The sequence below is a fragment of the Eubalaena glacialis genome, chromosome X, assembly GCF_028564815.1.
Source record: "Eubalaena glacialis isolate mEubGla1 chromosome X, mEubGla1.1.hap2.+ XY, whole genome shotgun sequence".
Taxonomy (NCBI): Eukaryota; Metazoa; Chordata; class Mammalia; order Artiodactyla; family Balaenidae; genus Eubalaena; species Eubalaena glacialis.
In genome coordinates this window covers 137,197,244-137,216,229 of record NC_083736.1, presented here as the reverse complement: position 1 = coordinate 137,216,229, position 18,986 = coordinate 137,197,244, and the positions used below count along the sequence as shown (strand labels likewise).

At 57.5% G+C, this 18,986-nt stretch overlaps 4 protein-coding genes across 4 annotated transcripts in view; 1 reads left to right on the top strand and 3 right to left on the bottom strand.

Moving 5' to 3' along the window:
* Positions 1-18,986, top strand: part of TEX28 (testis expressed 28) — a 69,256-nt gene that overhangs the window by 33,735 nt on the left and 16,535 nt on the right.
* Positions 6,093-6,893, bottom strand: LOC133082310 (melanoma-associated antigen 10-like). The gene has a single exon (XM_061178856.1). The coding sequence runs from the start codon at positions 6,891-6,893 to the stop codon at positions 6,093-6,095; it is 801 nt and encodes a 266-aa protein (XP_061034839.1).
* LOC133082653 (melanoma-associated antigen 10-like) lies at positions 11,705-12,439 on the bottom strand. The gene has a single exon (XM_061179318.1). The coding sequence runs from the start codon at positions 12,437-12,439 to the stop codon at positions 11,705-11,707; it is 735 nt and encodes a 244-aa protein (XP_061035301.1).
* LOC133082652 (heat shock transcription factor, X-linked member 3-like) lies at positions 17,312-18,810 on the bottom strand. Its single transcript, XM_061179317.1, has 2 exons — positions 18,337-18,810; positions 17,312-17,884 (listed from the first exon to the last, which is right to left on the bottom strand). The coding sequence occupies exons 1-2, from the start codon at positions 18,808-18,810 to the stop codon at positions 17,312-17,314; spliced, it is 1,047 nt and encodes a 348-aa protein (XP_061035300.1).

Here is an 18,986-nt window from a genome sequence, read left to right as displayed (position 1 = left end):
TTGCCAAGGAAACGGGAGTTCAGAGCAAACCATTAGGTGTGCGTGGGGAAACACAGGGGCTTCTCGAGGAGCGGGACCTTGACTGAGAGTCCTCAAGCCAGGGCTCCTGTCTAACCTTCCCCACTCTGGGTAAGATTGGTTTGGGAACTGCGTGGTGTGTGCCCACACAGAGGCTGCTGCTAAAGACGCTGCATCCTGGAAATGCCTCCAGATAAGTCAGCGGGGTTGGGGGGGTGCTTTGGGCCTCTTAGCTGCCATGACCCTGAGGCAAGACGTCACCCACACCTGACGGTCGCCTCCAATAAGGGGCAAAAGGAGTGTCTGCTTCCAGAGGTGCACTTCTTCCATCCTGGAGTGTCCCGCAGGGACGTGTCCCAAGAGTACACGTTTCATGATGGGGGCCAGGGCTACAGCCTGGGGAAAGGTAGATCTTGGATACGCAGTAATAATAGCCCCTTGGCATTGAGCACCTACACTGGGTCAGGCACTTCATATGCAGGTGACACCTTGTGGCATATTTGTTAGGGGTTAAATTATGCCCCCCAAAAGATATGCTGAAACCCTCATCCCCAGTACCTGCGAGGGGAACTTATTGGGAAATAGGGCCTTTGCAGATGTAGTCGAGTTAAGATGAGGTCATTACAACAATCCCACTACTGGGCATATACCCTGAGAAAACCATAATTCAGAAAGAGACACGTACCACAATGTTCATTGCAGCACTATTTACAATCGCCAGGACATGGAAGCAACCTAAGTGTCCATCGACAGATGAATGGATAAAGAAGATGTGGCACATATATATGATGGAATATTACTCAGCCATAAAAAGAAACGAAATTGAGTTATATGTAGTGAGGTGGATGGACCTAGAGTCTGTCATACAGAGTGAAGTAAGTCAGAAAGAAAAAAACAAATACCGTACGCTAACACATATATATGGAATCTAAAAAAAAAAAAAAAAGGTTCTGAAGAACCTAGGGGGCCGGTCAGGAATAAAGATGCAGACGTAGAGAATGGACTTGAGGACACAGGGAGAGGGAAGTGTAACCTGGGACGAAGTGAGAGAGTGGCATGGACATATATACACTACCAAATGTAAAATAGATAGCTAGTGGGAAGCAGCCGCATAGCACAGGGAGATCAGCTCGGTGCTTTGTGACCACCTAGAGGGGTGGGAGGGAGACGCAAGAGGGAGGGGATATGGGGATATATGTATATGTGTAACTGATTCACTTTGTTATACAGCAAAAACTAACACAGCATTGTAAAGCAATTATACTCCAATAAAGATGTTAAAAAAAAAAAAAAGATGAGGTCATTAGACTGGGCCTAATCCCATATGACCAGTATCCTTAAAAGAAGCGGGCAAATTGGCCGTAGGCATGACCAGAGGGGAGACAGCCATGTGAAAATGAAGGCAGAGACTGGAGTAATCCAGCCACAAACCAGGGAACACTTGGGGACATCACGAGATGGAAGAAAGAAGAAAAACCCTCCTCCAGAGCCATCAGAGGAAGCACGGCCCTGCCAGCACCGTGATGTTTTTCACTTGAGCCTTCAGAAAAGGGAGAGAAGTCGCAACCCCACTGGCGGCTTCAATTTGTGGTACCTTGTTGGGCGGCTCCAGAAACCAAACACAATCTCATATCAAGGCTCAGAAGTTGTACTGTTACACTCTCCATTCTACAGATGAGGACACTGAGAGCCTGACGCCGGACCCTGCCCACGGGGACTCTCCTAAACCCTGTCAAGACGCCGCCTCCCCTGAAATGAAGATGAGACCCTGGAGGAGAGGTGGGATCTAGCACAGAGGGCGTGAGGATGGAGAAGGTTTCATCTGGACGTGGGGGTCCGAGGCACGGCCCTCTGAAGGCGGCTCTTCTGCGCAGGCTCGGGCCCTGCTCTCTCCTTCCACTGCCCACTCTGCTCCCTTCTCTCCCGGCGGCGTGGTGGCCCCACCTTCTCCTGCAGGCTCACTTCCCCCGGCAGACTGGCTGTCAGGCAGGCGGCAAGCCTGCCTTCAAAGCACGGGGACCGCCGGGCTGGTGGACTCTCACAGTGTCCTCACGGGCGTGAGTGTCTGTGCCCTTCAGGGCCCTGTGGATGCACCTCCTTCTGGATGCTTGAGCGCACGTGGCTTTGCACCCTGCTGCTGTCTTGTGAATGTCCCTTGGCTTCACACCCTGCATCCCGCCACCATCCCAGCCCTATCCCTGTGCCCAGCCCCGTCCCTGTGCCCAGCCCCAGCTCAGGGACCAAGGACAGGCAAAGGCCCGGGACCCCTTACTTGCTCACGAAGGCCCCTCAAGCAGCAGCCGGCGATGTTTGCCACAGAGGAGGGTAGGCGAGAGGCAGGCAGGAGGTCAGCGCTTTGCCAAGGGGGCTGGAGCTCAGAGCAGACTTTAGCTGGGGCCCGGGAACGGGGGCTTCTCGGGAAACAGGGCCACGGCTGAGACAACTCACACAAGCCCCTCACAGGGCAGGCTCAGGGCACGTAGAGGACGTCAGACCTTCCCGCTGATGGGCAGGGAGCTCCCGTGTGCTCTGCCGCGCCCTGGTCAGGACTGGCTGGGTGCCGGGGTGGTGTGTGCTCGTCCAGAGTCTACTGGGGAGGGTGCTGCTGCCCCCCTGAAAAGTGCCTCCCGGAATGTCCCTGGGGTGCTCTTGGCGTGTCCCGGCCGCTGCTGCCCTGCCTGCCGCGGCCGTGCCTGGGCTAGCACTGTCCCCCATCAGTCAGTTCACTGCACGAACGGGCACTAGGAATCCCTGCTTTCCCCCGGGAGTGCCCCACGGGGGTCTGGTCCTGGAGCACCCATTTCCTGCTGGGGTCCAGGGCTGCAGCTCACCGGCAGAGGCGCCTGCTCCCAGCGGCCACCCCCGGCCAGCCCAGGGCAGGTCACATGGGATCTGGTGGGCGCTGCCCCTTCCCCCTCTCTGGGGCGGCTGACCCTCTTCACAGCCTGCATCACCGGGACCCCAAAGCCCTCTCCTGCCTGGCTCCTTTCCAAGTCCTCATGCGGGTCTGCGGGTGGCTGGGGCCTGGGGGAGCGTCCTGGGGACCACACCTGCCATCTGCTACAGCCTGCCCCTCTGCTCAGACACCCTGATCGGGGACACCACAGTCCTAGCCGGCTCTGCGCGTGGCTCACAAGACGCCCCTCTGCCTCTCACACTCAGGCTCAAAAACCAAAACCTCACGGTCACATTCAGAAGGCCATCAGTGTACTCAAACATTTGGGCATTACGTAGGGAACGATTTCAAAATAACTCGGAAGCACAGAGATTCGCCCCACATCCACGCGGCCATGATTATCATTTACCAACCACGAAGACACTCGCCGAGTGGCTACATCACGTCCTGCCAGCTCCACCCGAAGCATGATATTGGTGGGAGGGGATGCTTCTCTGGCACTTTCAGATAAACATACATGCATGAGGTCATCAGGACCGGGGCCTAAGCGGCTCTGAGTGGGGGGACAGGCAGGGCAAAAGCCAGGCTGGGCAGACCGAGGCCAGGTTCCGGAGAGAGTGGGCGCTGTGGGCAGCAGGGTCACCCCCGAGGGGGACTCGGGGCTGGGCCCCACGAGGACGCCCCCGACCCCAACAGGGCCGTTCGGCAGCTGGCGGCTGCCCTCCTGACAGAGACTCAGCACAGCCCCGCGGGGACGGATGGGTGCAGCTCAGGGACCTAAGGGTGCGGGTGGCTTGGGGGAATTCCCTCCGCGGGCTCCCTGTGGGGCAGCCTCTCTCTGGAACACCTCCAACCCTGCCCAGGGCCTTAAAGGCACAGAGTCTGGCATCTCACATCTAAGGGTCAAAGGTGCAGGAGTGAAGACCCTGGGAGAGGAAACACAGTGGTCTGTGTCTGTGTTGTCACGGCTTGAGGATTAACCCCCGGCCCCGCTGTGCCTTCTACACAGATGGCCGTGACAAAATGCTTCTGCTCAGAATTCAGTGGCAAAAGGTCATCACATGACCCCTCCTAAGGAAAGAGGACTGGCAGTGCTGTGTCCCCATTTGTGCGGGGAGGAGAGGAAGACAAGATGGGGACGAGCACCTGACGTCTCTCCAAGTCCACACTGCCTAGTAGAGGCTCAACAGAAGCAGCGCTTACCATTTGTGATGACAAAATCCCCTTCTTTTCCGGCAGGAGTGTCTGAGCAGGTCACATTGGCCTTGAAATTCTCCTCCTTTTCCAAGTGCCCACCTGCTATGCGGCAGGTGCTTCAAATCCAGGATCACAGGTAATGTTCACGTTGCTCTGCGGCGCTCAGCAGGGAGGGCTGCCTCTTTAGCCCCCGGCGCCGTCTGCACCTCCCACTGCAGTGACCTCACAACCTCATTAGGCCCAGAAGTTGCTCCTTCCTTTCGATGCCAGGTCACAGCCCGAACCTGTGGGTCTCTGATGCCGCCACATTTCTGAACCTGCCTGAACCCGGGGACACTGGCGGACATTGCTTCTTTAGTGGCTAGGACTTATTTCTAGTATTATTCTGATCCCAGACTCTGTCCCTCTCTCCTCTGGAAATTCTTTTCTTTTCATGACATCTCAGAGAATTTGCAGCTCCATAGGAAACGGAATAGAAAACCAGCCAAAATTGCTGCTCTGTGTGTTTTACTCCTGGAGGATACATTATTCAATTTGGATGTGTGTGTGTGTCTGTCGGCGGGGAGGGAGGGGTGGTGTTTTCCCCAGCTGGGCGCAGCTCACGCAAAGCTCCCAGGATTCCAGTCACACAGCGACTCCTTTCCACTTTGGCAGCCTCTCTTCGTTCAAACCACCTATTTTCATCCGTTTCATCCCAGTGAAATCTAGACCTTGCTCACAGGTGGCCAAAGTAAACTCCAGGTGACTAAAATAGTCGTTTCAATATAGTTGGTAACTGGCTCTCCCAGGGCAGGGAGAGCAGGGCCAGCCCAGGGAATACGGAGCAGTACTTCAAAGCACAAGATCCTCATTTCTCTGGAAATCCTTGCAGATGGTGGGGATAAAACACCTGCACTTCAGTGTGGCCACCGCAATGCGACAAGAGCCGGCGCCCCTTCCTTCCTGCCCCAGGACGGGAGTCCTCTCGCCTTTATCCCTGATCCAAAAGGACATCTCACAGCCATGTCGCATTTCAGACTTTCCCCTCAAACCCAAGACACACCGCCTGCAGGTCTGGCTGCTGCCACCACCCAGCTTCATCACCATCACCTCCCACAGAAGGAAGCCCCGCTTCCCAAAGGCCCAAACTGCCCTGGCTCGGGGCACTTACACTCCAGGGCTCGCTCCTGGAGCCCCACCGCCTCGTCCCATGTTGACTTGTTCTGTGGGACCTGGGGGACGTCTCACCACCTTCCTCATGTGACTGCGGCTCCTAGACCATCCCCCTAGGTGTGGGTGTGTCCTGCTTTTCCTAGCGTTCCCGCTACTAACACAGGCCCTTCCGGAGAGCAGAGGCTCCGTGGAGGTGTGCGGAATAAACAAGCCAGTGGGCAGGGGGCTTATTGACGCAGATTAATCTTCTCCTACTTTCTTAAAATACCCATGCAAATCCAACTAAACAGAGATAGTTAGTTTTATAGAATGACAAACAAGACAGGGAAGAAGCAAGAACTGGAACTATAATTACTTTTATTTTTCTAATTCTTCCCCCATCTATATTACTGCTAAGTACTTCCACATTTCCAAAAGAGTTCTAACTCCTATTCCCTGTTATCTTGTACACGGTCACAAAATGAACTGGGATATTTCCCAACCTCTCTTACAGAACAGCAAAACTCTTGTTCTTGAACTGGATTAGTACAAATATATGTGTGGTTAATGTCATTCACAAACTTAGACACTGAACCTTATTAAGCCTTCTTTTAAATGGAACAATATTTGAAAATTTCCTAAAGAAAACAGAGATGAAATTCCATGTCAACATACACAACAGGAACCCAAAGAGCTGCACACCGAGTTTCCCCAACTGGCCTGGGCCCTCACTGCTTAGAAGGGTGACCGCTCCCTCTTCAAACTCAGAGTGAAGGATCAGCCTCCCTTCCTGCCCCACGGGAGAAGCTGCTGGACGTGGGCCTGGAAGGAGCCTGGCTGCTGCTCTGGCTCAGGCCCCCTCTTCCACATCGCTCACAGCCTCTGCACACAGGGATGGGAAGGACGTGGGATCCAAGGTATTGACCCTGGGCAGATGCTCCAGGACCTGACACTTGCTGGTCTCCGCGTAGGCCCGGGGACCCCACAGGAACTCGTAGCGGGCGGGGTCGCTGTGGGGCACCTGCCGGTACTCCACGTAGCCCTCCTGGACCCACACTTTGGTGAGGAGCTCCCTGGGCTCCCCATAGATGCAATGCTCCCTCCCGGCACACACCCCCATCACGCTAAGTGCTTCCCAGACCTCCTCCTCAGGGGCGCGGTCACCGTACAGGGTGATCAGGCACAGGAGCATCACCAGGAGGCCGGCCTTGGGCATGCTCTGCCCATCGCTCAGCACTGCATCACAGGTGAGGCCCAGGGTGGGGACCAGGACGTAGGTGCACTCACGGGGGTCCACCTCCTTCACGTCCACGCCAAACACCAGCTGCATGCACTCGCAAGCTTGGCTGAAGACCACGGGGAAGTGGTCCCGATGGTCACGGAGGACCATATGCAGCATCTCCGCCTTGGAGATCGGCTCCTTGGTGCGATACTTGAGGAGCAGGAACGCCACCAGGTCAGCCATCAGCACAGTAAGTGCCTCCTGGGGCAAGGACTCGGCATAGGCAGAGAAGGAGGGGGCGACGGGGGAGGAGGAGGACGAGGGGGATGTGGCCTCCTCCCCCTCAGCCCCGCACAGCTGCACCTCCACCGGGCCCTGGGCCTGGACTGGGTCCTGAAGGTCTGCCTCAGGCTGGCGCAGCTCACTCATCTCGACCAGGGGCCTGATGACTGGGGTCGGGCCGCCAACGGGAGTCTGGGCAGGGGTGACAGATACGGACCACGGACCTGGGGGAGAGAGGGGGTGTGAGCGGCCTCGGCGGAGAAACGCACCCTGGGCAGCTCTGACAAAGGCCACTTACAGGGCTCGCCTTGAGGGGTGCCCTCGGGCCTCACAGGGGCACTCCTCCTGGGTGGCCTGTCCCCTGCCAACCTGAAGAAGGAAGCGAGGTGGCTCCTCAGGATGCAGCCAGCACAGCCCCAGGTACCGACCGGGGCTGAGAGGGGTGTGGGGAGGTGCGGTGACTTGGGCCTTGTGGGGTCCCCTCTGTTCTGGGACGGGGAGCCCCTGAGTACACACTCAGGGCACGCAACTCACCTTGACTCCTGGCGCTGCCTGGGCCTCCTCTGCTCTGTGGCCTGAGGACACGTGCCTCAGACCTGGGCCTTCGCCTCCCGGTTCCTGGAGCCCCTGTAAGAGGAATGGAGGGCGCACCTCGGGTGTAGATTGTGGCACAGCTCTGGGCCCCTCGATGCTGGTAGGAGGGGTGGGCCGGACTCTGTGGGCCCCCCTTTGTTCCGGTGATTGGGCTCTCCTCCGTCCTCTCTCGGGGTCCACACCTTGACACCTGGCAGATCCTGGAACTCCTCCCTCTGCTGACTGATGTTTCCCCTCAGACCAAAGTCCTCGCATCCCTAGACGACTCCATCCCCAACCACGTGGCAGAGGTGAGAGCCTGCAACGTCCCGTCAGCCCTGCCAGGGACCTCCCAGGGCTGACAGCATGGGCGAGCTCCTCTGAGGTCCCCTCTGTTCTGGGGTCCAGGGTCCCCTCTGTCCTCCCTCAGGGTCCTCACCTTGACCCCCGGCAGGACCTGGGATCCCCCCCTTTGCCCACCTGAGGCCCTGCCTCTTACCCCAAGTCCCCACTCTCTCTGGGACCCGGATGTCAGGAAATGCTGCCTGGGGTCATCCCGCCCCGGTGTTGCCCAGGGCTGACCACACGGATGGGTTTCTGTGGGCTCCCCTCAGTTGTCCCTCAGGGGCCTCGCCCTCACTCTGGCAGCACCTGGACTCTCCCCTCTATCGATCTGAGGCCCCGTCCTTTATACCAAGTCCCCAGGGTCTCTCAGACCTGATGGGGAAATGAAGAAACAATGCGTGTGCTCATCCTGCCCCGGGGCCTCCCAGGGCCGACTGCAGGGATGGGAATCTGTGCGGTCCCCTGTGTTTGGGGCCCAGGGTCCCCTCAGTCTTCCCTCAGGGGCCTCACCTTGACTCCACGCAGGACCTGGGATTCTCCCCTCTTCCCACCTTAGGCGCCGCCCCTTATAGCAGGTGCCCAGTCGCTCTGAGAGCCGGACGTCAGAAACTGCTGCATGGGGTTATGCCCCGCCATCGCCATCCAGGGCCCACTGTGTTCTGGGGCCCTGGTTCCCTTCAGTACTCCCTCAGGGCCCTCACCTTGATTCCACGCAGGACCTGGGATCCTTCCCTCCGCCCACCTGAGACACCACCCCTTATACCCGCTCCCCAGTCTCTACGAGGCCAGAATGTGAGGAAGTACTGCAAGTGCTCATCGCGCCCTATGGCCTCCAGTGCGACCTGGAGCTTCTCGATGCCTCATGCAGTGGGCCAGAGCCCCTCCCTGGACCCCCACAAATCCATCTGCCATGGCCAACAGCCTCCACCAGATCACAGCAGCCCCAGCGCCTCCCCCTCTCAGCATCACTTATGCCCCTCGTGGCCAGGCAGCTCCGCCCCTACGCTCCCCCCCCCCCCCGACCACATCCCCCCATACACCCTCCCCCAGCAACTAGCTGGTGGCGCTCCGCTCTGGGCCCTGGAAGCCGGGCGCCCCCCCATGTGTACAGATCAGACTGCCTCTCTCACCTCCCTATACCGGGGAGTCCTCCCCCGAGCACCCTCAGTGCCAGGGGCTCTCGCCTCTCGCACCCCAGACGCAGAGCCCACCCGTCTTGCCCCCGCCCACCCTGGAGCCGGAGCCCCCTTCCTGCCACGAGCATCCTGCCCCCCACCCCACCCCACGCCCCGGCGGGAGCTCCCCCAACGCCTACCGCACCCGCGCCCGGGAGTCCTCCCCATCGACCCGCGCCTCCGCCAGGAGTAGCTCCGCCTTCCTCCCGCCACACGCAGCAGCCGTTAGCCCTCCCCTCGTGTCTCGGCCCGAGGAGGGGGAGTGGCCCGCCCGTCCTGTCCTCCCCACCCCCACAGCCAGTCGTCCTCTCCTCTGGCCCCCAAAGCCGGCCCCACCCGCCCAGCAGGAAGCCCTCCGCTCCGGACACCCCCCAAGCTTAGCCATTAGCCCCACCCTCTGCACCCCGACTCCAGAACGCCCCCCACCAGCCACCCCGGCAGCCAGCGGTCCTCCCCTCGGATCCGCACACTGGGGGACCCTTCCCTCAGCCCCCCCTTCAGCCCGCTGCCCTCCGCCGCCCCGCCCCCACTCCCAATAGAGCACCCCATACCCCTCCCCCCACCCCCACTCCTTCCCAGCGCCCCCGGTACCTGCGGAGTCCAGCCCCCGGCAAAGCCCCCGCCTGTCTCCTGACCTTCTCTGACTCTGTGGATGACGCCGGAGTCCCGCTCAGAAGGGGCTGAAGAGCTCGTCTCAGCAGTGCAGCCAGGAACTGTGCAGCCGACTGTCCCAGGCACTCTGTGCGAACGCCACGTGGGTTTCCGGGTGCTCCCAGAAGCCCGAGGAAGATGAGGGAGAACGTTCTAGACGTCTCCTTACACAGAAGGTGGTTGGATCAGAAGAGCACGTGAGGAGGCGCTTTGCTACCGAAGCAGCAGTAGCCATGCGCACTGAGGGCCTGAGGTCCCAAGGCTTGGCGCCTCCGGAAGCAAAAGACACGCCCATTGGCCTTCCACCAATAGGAAGGCCTCCCTGCAAGGCTGCCGAGTTGGAGGAGCAAACTTGGAGACGGAGAGCCCATTGTGGCAAATACGTCAGTTTGTCTTTACAGGTGGTTTTGTACTGTGAATGATAATGTCAGAAACCTATTGTTTTTCCTTTTTCTTTTTTTTTAATTTTGAAATTTATTTTATTTATTTTTTTATACAGAAGGTTCTTATTAGTTATCCCTTTTATACATATTAGCGTACATATGTCAATCCCAATCTCCCAGTTCATCACAGCACCACCCCCCCGCCCCCACCACTTTCCCACCTTGGTGTCCACACGTTTGTGCTCTACATCTGTGTCTCTATTTCTGCCCTGCAAACCGGTTCATCTGTACCATTATTCTAGGTTCCACATATGTGCATTAATATACGATATTTGTTTCTCTCTTTCTGACTTCCTTCACTCTGTATGACAGTCTGTAGATCCATCCACGTCTCTACAAATGACCCAGTTTCGTTCCTTTGTACCACTCAGTAATAAAGTGCTAGTAATAAAGCTCTTCTTTATATGGACTGATTTCTTGTCTAGTTGTATCAACTAGCCATCTTCTCACATGGCAGAACAGGATGAGGCAGCTGTCTGGGGTCTCTTTTATAAGGGCAATAATCTCATTCATGAGGGCTCCCCGCTCATGGGCTAATCACTTCCCAGGGCCCCACCTCCAAATCCCATCCCTTTGGTAGTTAGAATTTAACAGGTGAATGAGGGGGAGAGGTTTACAAATATTCAGTCCATAGCACTGTGTGTCCATCTATTTTTGCTCCTATGTTCCCTTCTTCCCGCTGAGATAATTTTTTTAATTTACATTTTAACTTCTCTACTGCATTTTTAGGCAATTATCAGTTTTCACTACAACTTTACAGTTCACCTATGAAATGGAAGAAAAACCCTCACCATGTCTGGGTCTGCATAGTGCCTACCCTACCCTCTCACTGGAGAGGTGTCCCGTGGGTGCTGAGCAGGAATGCGACTCTCGACCCCCGCCCTCACCCCCAGCAGCCCTTTCCCTCCATTGCCCACAGCAGAGGCCAGACTCAGCTGAAACATTCAGGGAAATTTACTAAGAGAAACATTGACTGGAACCATTGAACAGAGGGCATGATAACACAGAGAGGAACTTCTGACAGCCACCGGAGCCCACGGAACCCGCCACCCCCCGCCCAAGGTACCCAACAACGTGCCTCCCACACACCCCACCCGGCGGCCCTCCATCCCCCGCAGTCTCCCTTTCTGAGGGCCCCTCGTGTGGCGTCTCGCCAGGAAGATGGGTGCCGGCAATGCCCGCTCCCCCCAGGGCAGCCCCTCCCCCTGTGGCCCACATGCCCGGGGCCTGGCCCTGCCCTCTGGCGGGGACAGGACAGTCCCACAGCAGGGCACGTGCCACTGAGCTGATGACGGGGTGTCCCGAGGAACAACGGGGAAGCCTTCAGTTGTACTGCTAATTACTTTCACATTTCCAAGTAAATTCCTATTCCAATGCCATGTCATCTTGTTCAGGATCACAAAATAATATGGGAATCTTACAATTTGTTCTACCCAATTGCAAAACTCTTGTCGTTGAACCGAATTAGAGCAAATACATGGGTGATTAATGTCATACACAAACTTACATACTGAAGCTTATTAAGCCTTCTTTTAAATGGAACAATGTTTGAAAAATTCCTAAAGAAAACAGAGATGAAATTCCATGTCATCATATACAACAGGAACCCAAAGATGCTGCACACCGGGTTCCCCCGACTGCCCGGGCCCTCACTGCTTAGAAGGCTGACCGCTCCCTCTTCAAACTCAGAGGGAAGGATCAGCCTCCCTTCCTGCCCCACGGGAGAAGCTGCTGGACGTGGGCCTGGAAGGAGCCTGGCTGCTGCTCTGGCTCAGGCCCCCTCTTCCTCATCGCTCACAGCCTCTGCACACAGGGATGGGAAGGACCTGGGATCCCATCCAGTGGCCCTGAGCAGATACTCCAGGACCTGCCACTTGCTGGCCTCCGCGTGGGCCCAGGGACCCCACAGGAACTCGTAGCGGGCGGGGTCGCTGTGGGGCACCTGCCGGTACTCCACGTAGCCCTCCTGCACCCACACTTTGGTGAGGAGCTCTCTGGGCTCCCCGTAGATGCAGTGCTCCCTCCCGGCACACACACCCACCTTGCTAAGTGCTCCCCACACCTCCTCCTCAGGGGCAATAAAGTCGTCCTCCAGGAGGATCAGGCCCAGGAGCAACACCAGGAGGCTGGGCTTGGGCATGCTCGGCCCGTCACTCAGCATCCCATCGTAGGTGAGGCCCAGGGTGGGGACGAGGACATAGGAGTGATTGCTGGGGTCCACTTCCTTCACGTCGAGGCCAAGGACCAGCTGCATGCACTCGGAGGCTCGCCTGAAGACCACGGGGAAGTGGTCCTGGTAATCATTGAGAATGGTCAGCATTTCTGCCTTTGTGGTAGTCTCCTTTGTGCGATACTTGAGGAGCAGGAACGCCACCAGGTCAGCCACCTCCTGATGTAGTGCATGTTGGAGCAAGGACTCGGCATCTTCCTCTGTGCACGCACCCCCATGCCCTGCCTTCTCTCCTTGTATGTGCTGATCTGCTCTTCCCTCAAGGGCACCAGCCATCTTGCTTTAGACCTCATCCCAATGGCCTCATGTCAACCTAAGAACCACTAACTCCCGTCACAGTGACATTGTGAGGTTCTAGGGGTTAGGGCTTCAACATGCAAAATTTGGGGGGACGCAGTTCAGTCCGTAACAATAGCCCAGGGAACACACAAGACATCACAAGGGAAATTAGAAAATAATTTGAAATGAAGAAAACACATACCAACGCCCCAGGACTTATGGCACGCGGCCAAAGAGGCACTTGGGAGTTAAAGCTGCAAACACCTGTGTTCAAATGGAAGCAACACCTCAAATCAATAGCCTCACCTTGAACAGGGACAAGCGAGAAAAAGAGTAAGGCGAATCCAAGCATTCTGATAACAAATTTTCACGAGAAAAGAAAAACTGCACTAATCCACGTATGCGGGGATCAGAAGACATGTACTGGTTTGGAATCTTCACAACTTGGGGGAGGACGCATCTTTCTTACACACTCAGTAACAAGAGCTACATCCACCAATCACTTCATTTGGCCCAGGCTTTTTACAAACAGGTCACATCATGGGGAAACCCACACCAATGCTTTTGCCTTGTACTATTATGAGGCCCATTTTACAGATGGAGAAATCAAGGCATAGGGAGTCTCCATGATTTGATCAGCTTATCACTAGAAGGACTCTTATTCAAGCTGAGCTTCGTGTACGTGCAAAGCCCCGTCCCCGCACTGGCCTGACTTGTCTCCCCAACAGTCAAGGGGGATTCAGCTGTCCTCCACGGGGTCCTACCACCTGATGCCTCAGGCCACATAATGGAGAAAACACAGGGAAGCCAGGCATTAGTGCCCATGAGAGCCTGACACTGGCTTCTGCCCACGTGGCCTCGCCAGCCCCATCAGGTCACCATCTCTCGTGAAATGGACACGAGGGCCAGGGAGGAGGGTGAGGGTCTAGGACTGAGGGTGTGAGGATGGAGAAGGGTCCTGGACGTGGGGGTCCAAGGCACGGCCCTCGGCAGGCGGCTCTTCTGCGCAGGCTCGGGCCCTGCTCTCTCCTTCCACTGCCCACTCTGCTCCCTTCTCTCCCAGCGGCGTGGTGGCCCCACCTTCTCCTGCAGGCTCATTGCCCCGGGCAGACTGGCTGTCAGGCAGGCGGCAAGCCTGCATTCAAAGCACGGGGACCGTGGGGCTGGAGGACTCTCAGCATCCCCACGGGGCGTGAGTGTCTGTGCCCTTCAGAGCCCTGTGGATGACCTCAGTCTGGGTACTGGAACATACATGACCTGTTCCCTATACATACATGTGGTATGGCGATGCATGTGTATATAGGCACATATATTCTACACACGTTATATATGTATATATATATATAGGACACACACTACACTGCACAGACATGTAAAATGTATTACTCACTATGAATGAGGATGAAAAAGTGACAGTCACGTAACTCCAACAGGTAATATGATGTAATCATCAAAGCAAGCGTTTCCCTAAATCACCTGCCACTGCTCAGGCCTCTTCAGCTAAAACTAAACGTTTCTTAAAACAGGTTGCCGGGCTTCCCTGGTGGCGCAGTGGTTGAGAGTCTGCCTGCCAGTGCAGGGGACACGGGTTCGAGCCCTGGTCTGGGAGGATCCCACATGCCGCGGAGCGGCTAGGCCCGTGAGCCACAACTGCTGAGCCTGCGCGTCTGGAGCCTGTGCTCCACAACAAGAGGGGCCGCGATAGTGGGAGGCCCGCGCACCGCGATGAAGAGTGGCCCCCGCTTGCCGCAACTAGAGAAAGCCCTCGCACGTAAAAAGCGAAGACCCAGCACAGCCAAAAATAAATAAATAAATATATAAATTTATTAAAAAAAAAAAAACCATGTTGCCAAAGTCTGGAGGCTGGTGAGGAGCCCCGAGGGGACGGTGTGCAGTTCTCTGTGCTCCCCCCACAGTCAATGGCGCGGCAGCCCCCCATCCAGCATCTGTGCTGGAACTGCAGCCTTTCTCTCCTCTGCCTGCCCCCAGACCTCATCCATGTGCAGATCACAGAGGAATTGTCTTCAGCGTCCATTTCTTCCCGTAGAAGCCCTTCTCGAGGCCCAAGAGTGCTCACTTTTGGAACACCTGCGTGTGTCCTTTTCCCATCGCCTTCCCAGACCGTCGGATTCAGCCTCCCTGGAGGCTGCCTCGAAAGCCCTGTTTCCTTTCCACAGTGGGGGGGGTTTGGCTTCTGCTACCCCCGATCATGGCCTCCCACGTCCACCTTGGGTCTCCGTGGGTACTTGCCCTTTGAAGGACTTGATTTGGGGCTTCAGCGTGTAGCCTGTCCCATTGAAAGCGAGCATTTCACTGGTGCGCTCCCAGGCCAGCCCTGCTCTCCTTCCCCACGCCCGCCCCTGCCCGCCCTCCACCTCCACTCCCGGGGCCCTGTCCCGCTGTTACCTTGAGGATACATAGAATGATTTTGTTTGCTTTCAGCTTAGACGCTTTTGAACGGGCCTAAGTGACACGGACTCACTCCCAAGGAAATTTCCTACTTGCCGACCTAGACGTGACTGGAGGAAGCCCCCGTCCACGTGCATTGGGAAATAGATGAGGGTCTGGGTGTCAGACGCACCGAAACCCGATTGAGAGTCGTCCGTCTTCACCGCATGTGGGAGGATAGGATGGTGGGTTTGGTGATGCGCGTTCTCTGGCCGTTGTGGGCGACTTTGTCCTTCATAGTCACTGTGGAGGGGACAGAGTGGCACCTTGGAAAGGCCCGTCTGCGAGGATCCGAGGTCCCTGTCCCAGCTCTGCCACTAAGCAGGGTCATCTGCCCTCTGTGAGCGCCACTGCCCTATTTCTGAAAGGGGAGAGCTAAGAGGGTGTGGAAGAGGACCTCCCGAGGTGCCTTTCAGCCTAAGGACTGGCATCCTGGATGGAGCTCCCAGGCCTAGATTCGGGCCTGCTCCCTGGTCTTTGTGCTTCTAAAGTGGTTTACAAAGCATTCTTTCAGGTCAGTTCCTCCTGTAGGGACATGACCTCGGAGGCTGCGAATTTCGGTGGAGGCCGTCGGTGGCTCCTCAGAAGGGGCCCGAAGGCTGGGGCCTCCTTGGGCGGGCCTGCCTGTGTGGCCTTGCCTGCTGCCCCCCTCCTCGGGCCCTCCCTCGCCCCCTGGGTCCCGTAGGAGCTGCCTCCTTCCTGGTCCCCCTCCCTCCCAGGTGCCAGCCAGGCCCCGGCAGTGGGTTTGTGTGGCACCGTGGGGGTCTTTGTCAGCCGAGTCTCGGGACCCTTCAGTTGGGCAGGCACAAGCCCTGGTGACATCCAAGGCCTGCCTTTCCCAGCCTCGCCCTGCGGCCCCTGCCCTTGGCTTCCGGTCCCTGATGCCCCCAGCCCAGAGGCCCTCCAGCCGCTCCCCTCCCTCGCTGCCGCCAGGGTCTCGGGGTGTCTGCCAGCGTTAACTTCCCTCCAGTATCTGAGGAGCTCCTGGAGGGGTCTTATCCTGGTAGGCACTGGGGCCTTACAGTCAGTCCCAGGCAGTCTCAGTCCCTCCCTGTCCCCAGGAGAGGCGGGAAGGACGTCTTCCAGGTGGACATCCCCGAGCTCCTGATCCCCTTTGGGCAGGAGACCTGACCAGTCTGGGCTCTCGAGAGGAAGGTGACCGAGAGAGCAGCTCATCGTGCCACCGTCCACTCGCCTTCACGCCCTGGACGTGCACGTCTGGTTCGGTCTGAATCGGCCCTGCCCTGGGGAGCGCTGCCCGCTCCGTGCCGTTCACGGAAGCAGACGTGCCCACCTGGTGCAGGGACAGGGCTTGGGACTCTCCTCGTGCGATGCCGCTCTGGGCTCAGCGACAGAGTCTCGAGGACTTTGACCTTTAGGAAAAGATGGCAGTGCCACTCGTTTTGGCCCTACTGATTCTGGGTGGCTGAGAGAAATGTGTTTTGAGAGGACCGGTTAGCGTTTTCCCCTCTTTGTCCTGGTCAGAACTCCCAGATGTTTGGACCGCGTCTGGGGAACGAAGGATGGGGGAAGGCCGGTGGCGGGCCTCGTGCACGCAGGAGGGGACCGCAGGCCCAGAAACAGGGTGCGGTCTGTCCTTGCAGGTGACCCTGGCCCTGTTGTAAAGTGTCCCTTGGCTCACGAAGCATGTGTGTTAGACGTGCTGCCCGGCCACTTCACGGCCGAAGACAGGCTCCTAGACACAGCTCTGACGGCCAAGTGAGAAGGGCTGGCGCTCACTTTGTGGAAAACTCTTACTTCTCTGTGGGGTTTGGGGTCATTTGTTAGCAAGCGTTCTAGGGGTTGTTACCTCTGAGGGTGCTGGGCTTTCCCCCAGGTGTCAGCTGGAACGGCCCGTCTCTTCTGAGGCAGACGGCAGTGTGCACTCCTCCCTTGGTGGGTGGGGTGGCCCTCCTTTCCGGCAGGCCTCTTTGGGAGGCCCCTGGATGGTGGGCTGGACACACGCTCAGCTGCGGGTCAGAAACTTCTGGCATCATAGGGGGACCCAGGAGGAAGCCCCTTCTGCTTCAGGATGCATGACTAATGGAAGGTGACACCCCTGAGGTCAGGAGCCAGGCTGTGCTGCCTCCTGACTAGCAGGCAAGGCCCAGGGGCCAGCCTGTCCTGGGCCGGCCTCAGCGCTCCCTAGTCACGTCCGTGGCTGAGCGTGGGAAATGCTGCTGCTTCAAATGAAAGGGGACGGCAGGGACCAAAGCCTGCCGGGGGGTGGGTTTCCAGCCTCGTCGGGCCCGTCCACTGAGATGTGTGAATAGGACGGACAGTTAGAAAGGACACAAGACTCGCACTTCTCGTTCGATTCTTTAGTTACTCCCATGGACTTTGGTATTTCTTTATTAGAGACAAAAACAGATTCTTGGTTATGAGATGGGGATTTTCGTGTGTCCCCAGGGGCCTGCGAGCTCAGGGATCGCAGTTGTCCTTGAACTGTTCTCGGAGAGCACACCTGCAATCTGAGGAGCCCCCCTGCTCCTCGTCCACCTCAGGGACCTCGTTCGGGGACAAGGCGAAAAGGGCCGCCGGCAGGAGGGAGGAACGGCCATTGTCCACAGGCATCTCCGAGTCATAAGCCGGGTAAACCGTGGGGCTGGCGGGCAGCTCCCTGGCGCCGTCCCTTCCGGCGGTAGCCGGGGGCACAGAAGTGACATTCCAGGGAGTGCCCTCCCCACTCGGGCCGCCCTGCTCACTGGGGGGAGGGTTTTCCCTGGCCCGTCCCGCCCCACCGCTCGTAGGGCACATGCTAGAGAACAACGAAGACTGCGTACCGCTGGGCCCCTGAGCACTTGGGGCTTTCTTCTGGGTGGTGGAGTCGTTGGAATGGATTCGTGGGGAGCTTCTGGTAGCAGCCACTGGCCTCTTTCTCTTTGGGGCTGTTGCGCTGGTCCCGGGCTGAGCAGTTGCTCCCGGGCTGCCTTTTCTCTCAATGTTCTCGATGAGCAGAGGCTTGTCTCTCTGAAAGTTGGAGTTGCGGTAGATCTGAAATGAAACGAATCACTTTAGCCATTCTGGGAGAAAATACCCATTCCTCCCCGCCCCCGCCCCACGCCGCCCCACCCCCACCCCGGTCCATCATAATGGTCTTATCTGACTATGGAGAAAAGGTCTCTTTAAGTTCCTGGCAGGTTATTCCGTCCTAGAGTGTGCGCTTCCTAGAGCTCCCCGAGGCGAGCCTCGGTCGAGGAGTTACTGTGGCTACCTGACATCTCGTGGCCTCTCGAGAGGGTCTGTCGGCACACCTGCAGGTTCTCTCTAAGGGGCTGTGGCTGAATGCCACGGGCTCTACTTTCTCATCTTTCCTTAACTACCTTCTCACGTGAAGAAAGTTATTCTCGGAAATGAAACCCGTTCAGCACATGGCCCATCTGGCCTCCCCGGAAGGTGTTCGAATAACAAGAGAACATGGGCAACGGAAGGGCTTTCTACTTTACCATCAGCCTCTTCTTCCCTGGAGGGCGGCTGGTCAGGCGTATTTTGCTGAACTCGTACAGGTTCAGTTGGCGGATGAAAGTCTTCAAGCCGTCCGTGTTGAAAATTCTGTCTGCGCCTCTGCGGCGAAGAACCTCCCTCCGGAAGCGGTCTTGCTCGATGATCACCGTGTCTCCCTCGTCATTCCAGCGCACAGAGGTGAAGGCGGGATCCTCCACCATCCTCCAGAGCTTTCTTGGGAAGGAGAGCTCAAGAATACTCTCGTTGGCCACACCGTTGTTTGGGCCCTGTGGTGGCGGGTTGTCTTGGGAGCCAGGATCTGGGCTCTCGGCTTGGTCACCCTGCTTCTCCGAACTCTCCCTTGAATCCACACTTGGATCCGGGGACGTACGAGAGGGGACCCACGTTGCTGGCTCTGCGTCAGCCAATGGGCCCAGCGTGGCTGTACACAGCTCGTCGCTACTCTGACTAGCCATGGAGCCAGTCTAGATTGGGAGCATTCTCCACCCGAGACCGTATCACTGAACTCTCAGGGCAGAAATGCCTTGGACCAGAGCGGGGATGCCCAGTAAATACTGTCCGCAAGGTTCTAGAATCTCGGTAGTGGGGCAACCAGCCACTTAAGTCGCAGTCTTCTTTATTGGTCACGTGA

Bases quoted from the DNA above. Each gene is read 5' to 3' on its own strand.
- LOC133082310 (XM_061178856.1), bottom strand. From the start codon at position 6,893: ATGAGTGAGCTGCGCCAGCCTGAGGCAGACCTTCAGGACCCAGTCCAG.
- LOC133082653 (XM_061179318.1), bottom strand. From the start codon at position 12,439: ATGGCTGGTGCCCTTGAGGGAAGAGCAGATCAGCACATACAAGGAGAG.
- LOC133082652 (XM_061179317.1), bottom strand. From the start codon at position 18,810: ATGGCTAGTCAGAGTAGCGACGAGCTGTGTACAGCCACGCTGGGCCCA. The intron at 17,885-18,336 runs GTAAAGTAGAAA...GTTTCATTTCAG, and splicing joins CAGGGAAGAAGAGGCTGATG to ATCTACCGCAACTCCAACTT.